At 39.6% G+C, this 5,901-nt stretch overlaps 1 protein-coding gene across 1 annotated transcript; it reads left to right on the plus strand.

The window, feature by feature from the left end:
* The first annotated feature begins 296 nt into the window (after positions 1-296).
* LOC120787651 (trichohyalin-like) lies at positions 297-1,133 on the plus strand. The gene is made up of 2 exons (XM_040123310.1): positions 297-784; positions 897-1,133. Exons 1-2 carry the CDS (start codon positions 347-349, stop codon positions 1,131-1,133), a joined length of 675 nt encoding a protein of 224 aa, XP_039979244.1. The 5' UTR covers positions 297-346.
* Positions 1,134-5,901: the final 4,768 nt, after the last annotated feature.

Consider the following 5,901-nt stretch of genomic DNA (forward strand, 5'->3'; position numbering starts at 1 on the left):
GTTGACTTAATGCATCGCAATTTTAACGATATCCCAAATCCGTTAAGCCACATTGAGAAAAACAGTACTTCTAATATATTTTGATAAAAATACAAACCAAAAAGGATGATTTGATGATTGCAGTGGGGTTTTATTGCATAAAAATGTGCCATCTATGAGAAAAAATAAGAAAAATAAATTAATAATGGTTACATGTTGCTCTGTGTTGATGAGTGTTTCAAGGAGTCCTGTCCTTATGCTAAAGTAGATCCACGTGTATAAATAAGTGTACAGGTTATGTTAACGTGGGACTGGAGTTTTAGCCATGAAGTACATGTATGTTCTTATTTTTTAGGCATTTGGGCCAATGGAGTTTAGGCAATCCTCTTACGGGCCTTTAACAGCGCAGCTGCAGCACACCGTGCAAGGCCTCAGAGACACCCTCTACTCTGCTATCAGTGACATAAAGTCACTGAAAGAGGAAAACAAGGCTCTGAAGGAACAACTTGACCTTGTGGAAAATGGACGGAGGGAGAAGGAGAGCCAGCTCCGTGAGGAGCTCAGACAAAAAGATGAGCTCCTCAAAAGACTCACAAAGAAAAGACAGGCTCGCACCAAAGCTCACGTAGACTGCCTGGTCCTCCTCAATCAAAAAGACAGAGAGCTACAGAAGATTGAGGAAGAGTGGAAGACCAGGTATGAAGCACTGGAGGCCAGCCTGCAACAGGAGCTGGCTCGGAGGGAGGAAAGCTGGAGTAGGAAAGTGCAGGAGGAGGAGAATGAGAAGAACCTGCACTACACTCAGGTACGATGCCTCAGATCATCCTTTCACCTCAGAATAATGGCCGGCTTGTTTCAGAGTGAATGAGAGTTTGTTTTTGGAAGTTGAATAAAAATTACTGTTTTTATCTTTTCAGCAGCTTTCCAGCAATACAGTGGAACAGGAGGAGAACAAGATTCATGGAGGAAAGGAGGAGAAGGAGATTAAAAACAAGCAGGAGGAGAACAGGATTCATAAGGAAGAAAATATGAAGAACAAAGAAAATGAGAGGGTGGAGGAGGAGGCAAAGAGGAGTGAAGATAAACAAATGAACGAGAAAATAGAGAAGAGGTCAAGGAAGAAGAGGGGGAAGAAAAAGAAGAACAGGGGTTAGCTACGGCAGAACATCCCTCCCCCTGAAACCCCTTCCCCTTTCCCCTTTCCCCCTTACCCACTCCCCCCTTCCCCCTTCCCCATTCCTACCCTTTATCCACCCTCTACCCCTTTCTCCCCCATACCTCACCTCTTACCTCTTACCCACTCCCCTCTTCCCCATTCCTACCCTTTCTCCACCCTCTACCCCTTTCTCCCTCACCTCTTACCCCTTACCCACTCCCCTCTTCCCCATTCCTACCCTTTCTCCACCCTCTACCCCTTTCTCCCCCATACCTCACCTCTTACCCACTCCCCAAAGCAACCCCCCCGATCCATCTTTGTGCATGTATTACATATAGTAAACATGTAAACTGTTAAATAATGTTCTGTTGAAATGAATTTCTTCCGCCTGTGTTTGCCTTTCTGAATATAGATACAGGACTCATGGCTCTTATCAAGTACTACGGTATTACAGTATTTGTTTTGGAGGAACAGATCAGATATGATTATGTTCTTTCTTTAGATATGTCCCTTGTTTTAGACTTCAAGTCGACAACAGGAGTTAACATATCATTGTGAATCTTGGAAGTATGGAAAGAGTCATAGTTTTCTTTGGGAATCTTTATTTCAAGTCTGTTTTTGACCCATTGTGGTGATCAAATTAGTCTTTATGCCCTAAAAGAGCGCTCACATTAAGAGAATTTTTTTAATGAACCACTCAAAAGGCTGACAACTGCTGCATTATAAGATAACTAAAAAAAAATATAATGAGTGGATTTGTGTTTTGTTGTACAAAACCCCATGTTTTGTTGTCACTCTGTTCTTTTTTTCCAAAAAAAAAATATAACTAACCTGCAAAAAAAAAAACAGCAGGAGGAGCAAAGCAAGTGTGTAAAAAAAAAAAAAAGTTTGTTTTGTTAGAAACAAAAGTTAGTTTTTACTGTGATGGATTGTGCCGCAATTACAGCCACAACTAATTTGTTGGATAAGAGTCACACACAAAACAGCATTTGCACCTTAATGCATTGCAAGAATAAGACATGAAATGCTACATTTGCTAAAAAAGAAAGCTGGTTAAATTCAGGGCCTGTCCTCTCTCATGGTTTTTGTGCTTCCTGTCTCTCTACTGCATCTTGCTGCACTCTGCACTCCTTCCTGGCTGAACAAGTATTAGGATTATTCCTTTGAACTGACAGAAAACATATCAAATGTGCACTAAAAATCACTTCAATTGTAATTTTAAAATATTTACCATTAACTGACAATGACACACTCCAGTGACATTGCAGACTCCTGTATTTTCCTGCCTCAATATGCCTTCTAAAACTTTTCGAACTTACTGCAGATCTTGCACAGAGAACCCTACACCTTAATTAGCAGAAAGGAAAAGATATTAACATGATAACTACAAAGCAGAACTGAAATAAAATGCTTGGGTGTTATGTTACATGTCTGTGAAAGCTTTGCTTGCAAGAGGAGTTATTAGAAGCAGCTCCACAATACGCCCGAACTCCTCGTCGTCTCACACGATGACAGAGGTGATTAGTAAGACAACTTATACCGATTTGAGATGGTAATTTGCTTGTTTACTTGCTACTGCTACCTCTTAACACTGAGGAAGAAAAGACTGTTGAAGTCATTTTCAAATGTGCCAGTACAGTACACGGCCACGGCCACGAAAATGGCAGAAATGATAGATGGAGCAGCAGTAGAGACAACAGCCTACTGCGGCCACCAGAGGGCAGTAAATTACAAGATGAATGCAAACAGGCAATATCGGATCCTTTATGGGACAGATCGCTGTTCTGAGATGTAAGGAGAGATATCGCTTCCACTTCGGTATCGTTCCCGACCACTATATCGTTTTGCCAATTTTATCTTGGCCTATTACAGTAGATAAATAGATTAATCTCAAACAAAGAGAGAAGATGCTTTGTCTCAAATTTAGCTACTAGGTCATTTGTATTTGTAGTCCCTGGGCAGGTGAAGAGAAATAATAAAAAACACAGAGACACAGAGCAAAACCTATCATCTCCACTACAACCTACCAAACTACACACACACACATATCTCTCTCTCTCTCTCTATATATATATATATATATATATATATATATATATATATATATATATATATATATATATATACCGCTGGTGCAAACAGTGGTTAAATACATACAACAACCAGAGAGATCACTGAAAAACTGATGGAAAAAAGAAAATCAAACAAATCTTTTGAGTGTACTGTTTTGCAGTTAGTGAACAAAAAAAATCAATGCACTCATCCATTTTATACTAACAAGAAATTATACAATACATATGCTGATGCATGTCAATCATACCGTGGCTTAATAATATCACTGCTAATTAAACTTGAGAAGTAGACATCAAAATGTTTTTCCAAGGATTTCATTGCCAGAGCATTCAGTGGCTTTGAAACCTACACATTGAAACGCTTGTGGACCCGACCCTCCTCTTCGGTCTCTCTCTCCCTCTCACTCTTGTGTCACTTTCTCGCAAACACCTACGTGAACTGACAGCAGAACAGACAAACTCACCTGAATTGACAAGACTGAGGAGCGGGTTGTTGGGAGATAGGCTGCTGTTCCTCTGAAGCCTCCGATTGGAGCGACGACCCGACCACTGGATGGACAAAACCTCTGGCTTCAGTGGCCCCATGTCTGGAGTCAAAACAGGACAATAATTATTCTGACATCACAGTATTTTAGCATGCTTCCTTTGAAAATGGTTATGACTGTGAGCACACTCTGCATGACTATTAAAACCCTCTGTAGAACTCACATTAAATTACCTTTTGTTCTGCAGTTTATACGGTGCCCTGCACTCACCACATAATGGATGGGCCTCACAATGAAAAAAAAAAAAATTCAGTTTAATTTGGCCTCAACTATCTGCTGACTCTCAAAAATAAAGAGAAAATGTGACTCTGTAATTCAAGTGCCATTTGTGTTTACTCATTTGTACCAAAAAAGACGAGGGATCACTTGTGATTTTCACATTTGTTATTGGTCATAGGGTTTGTTTTGATCCTCTAACATTGTGACTATCAGCAAACACACACGTGCACACACACTTGCAACTGCATGCACATTCACTCAGTGAGAATTAGTCACGACAAAACTGGTAAAGGTCAGTCTCCATTTCCATCCATTCCCCAAACTCCTCTGCAATCACACCTCACCCTACCTTTGCCGAATGATTTCACCTCAGTATTTTTAAAATCCTGATTGTAAATCATCATCAAATAATGTCAAAAATAAGCTGGTAGACATGTGAAATGCTTTCTAACAGAGCACCTTCAAGTGATTTGGCAGAACTGGGACCTGGGTTGCACAAGCTATTCATAAATTCATTAACAAATTTGTGTGAAAAATCTTTCCTAATTCTTTGAAATTACAGGCTACTTTTAAACTAGTAATTTACCCAATCAGATTGCTCCATTAAAACATAAAGCCGCTATAATCAATATTTCCATAGTAGAAATATATCAAATGATGATGTGAAAGGGGTCGCCTGTAGTAATGAACCTACAGAGAATTATCACCTGAATCTACAACTCAGCTGTAGATCAGATCATTAGGGAGTTTTAGCTCATTGTTTAGCTGTCTGGCCCACGACCTCACTGTTTTGGTTCACTTTCACTCCTCTAATTGAGTATTTTCAGTCGCAGTAGAGGCTGTGTTAGCAAAAAAAGCTCTAAAAACCCACTGTACACTACCTAAGCAGCACCAAACAACAGACAGATGCATGTTGAACATTGTGCAGCATTTAGCAGGTAGAGAGCCGGTTTTTCCATCAGGAGTTGGTAGGGACCACAAACAGAGAAAAGACAGAGTGAATGTTGGACGTCCGTCCACCAGGTCGTCAGAAACACGACTCCAAATGAACGCTAATGTCATTCTGTAACTGCTGGACGTATAAATAAGCAAATGCTAGCTAACACGTTCAACATATCAAATGAAAAGGCTATAACATGTCAGTGTGTGTGTTCGCAACTTCTTTCCACTGTTCCTAGTGGCCAAAAAAAAAAAGAAAAAGAAAATCAGATATTGCAGGTGTAAGTATTGTAAACAGAAAGTCATTTTAGCTATAGAAGCTTTAGCATAACTTCCAAAAATTATAGTTTCAGGGGGACAAACAAATGAACAAATAGATGTAAATGTAGGTATGACTTTGAATATATTATTGCAAACATGAATAAATAACGGGGTTGCAGAAATTGTAGTTTTCATACAGTTTAGAGTGAGTGAGAAATATCTGATTATGCTAACCTAACTGACGGTATTTGTTCATTCAGTCTAAAGTTTAGAATAGGGATTAATAATGAGGCAGCTATTTTGTGTATTTTTATGAAAAATTTAAAAATTTTCCAGTTTATATCAAGTGTCAGATCAGAGGTACCGATTATATCCCATCAGTTCTTTTGCTCTGTGTTTTAAACGGGTCAAATGTTAGCAAGCTAACATTAGTTTTATCAGTTGGTTCCAATGACTGTATGAAGATTGACGACATGGCAGCTCCCCAAAAGCGAACACAAAACATTTTGATTGCCCCCTGGTGGCTGGCTACAGTATAGGTTGTAAACCCCGCCGCCTCCAAATCAAAGTGCACGTCAAATAAATTTTTTTCCCAAAGATGTTTTGTGTCATTTTAGGTAGATGTATGTTCAAATGTTCATTTTACTGATGGTGTGACTTCATGCTTGACAGCCGTGTGTGTGCCCATGATTGAGTCGGGTGGGTGTATGGGTGGGACCGGTGCAAGATG

The sequence above is a fragment of the Xiphias gladius genome, unplaced genomic scaffold (genome assembly GCF_016859285.1).
Source record: "Xiphias gladius isolate SHS-SW01 ecotype Sanya breed wild unplaced genomic scaffold, ASM1685928v1 HiC_scaffold_356, whole genome shotgun sequence".
Taxonomy (NCBI): Eukaryota; Metazoa; Chordata; class Actinopteri; order Istiophoriformes; family Xiphiidae; genus Xiphias; species Xiphias gladius.

Excerpts from the sequence above, each read along its gene's own strand:
- LOC120787651 (XM_040123310.1), top strand. The coding sequence starts at position 347 with ATGGAGTTTAGGCAATCCTCTTACGGGCCTTTAACAGCGCAGCTGCAG. Across the intron at positions 785-896 it reads AGAACCTGCACTACACTCAG|CAGCTTTCCAGCAATACAGT; the intron begins GTACGATGCCTC and ends TTATCTTTTCAG.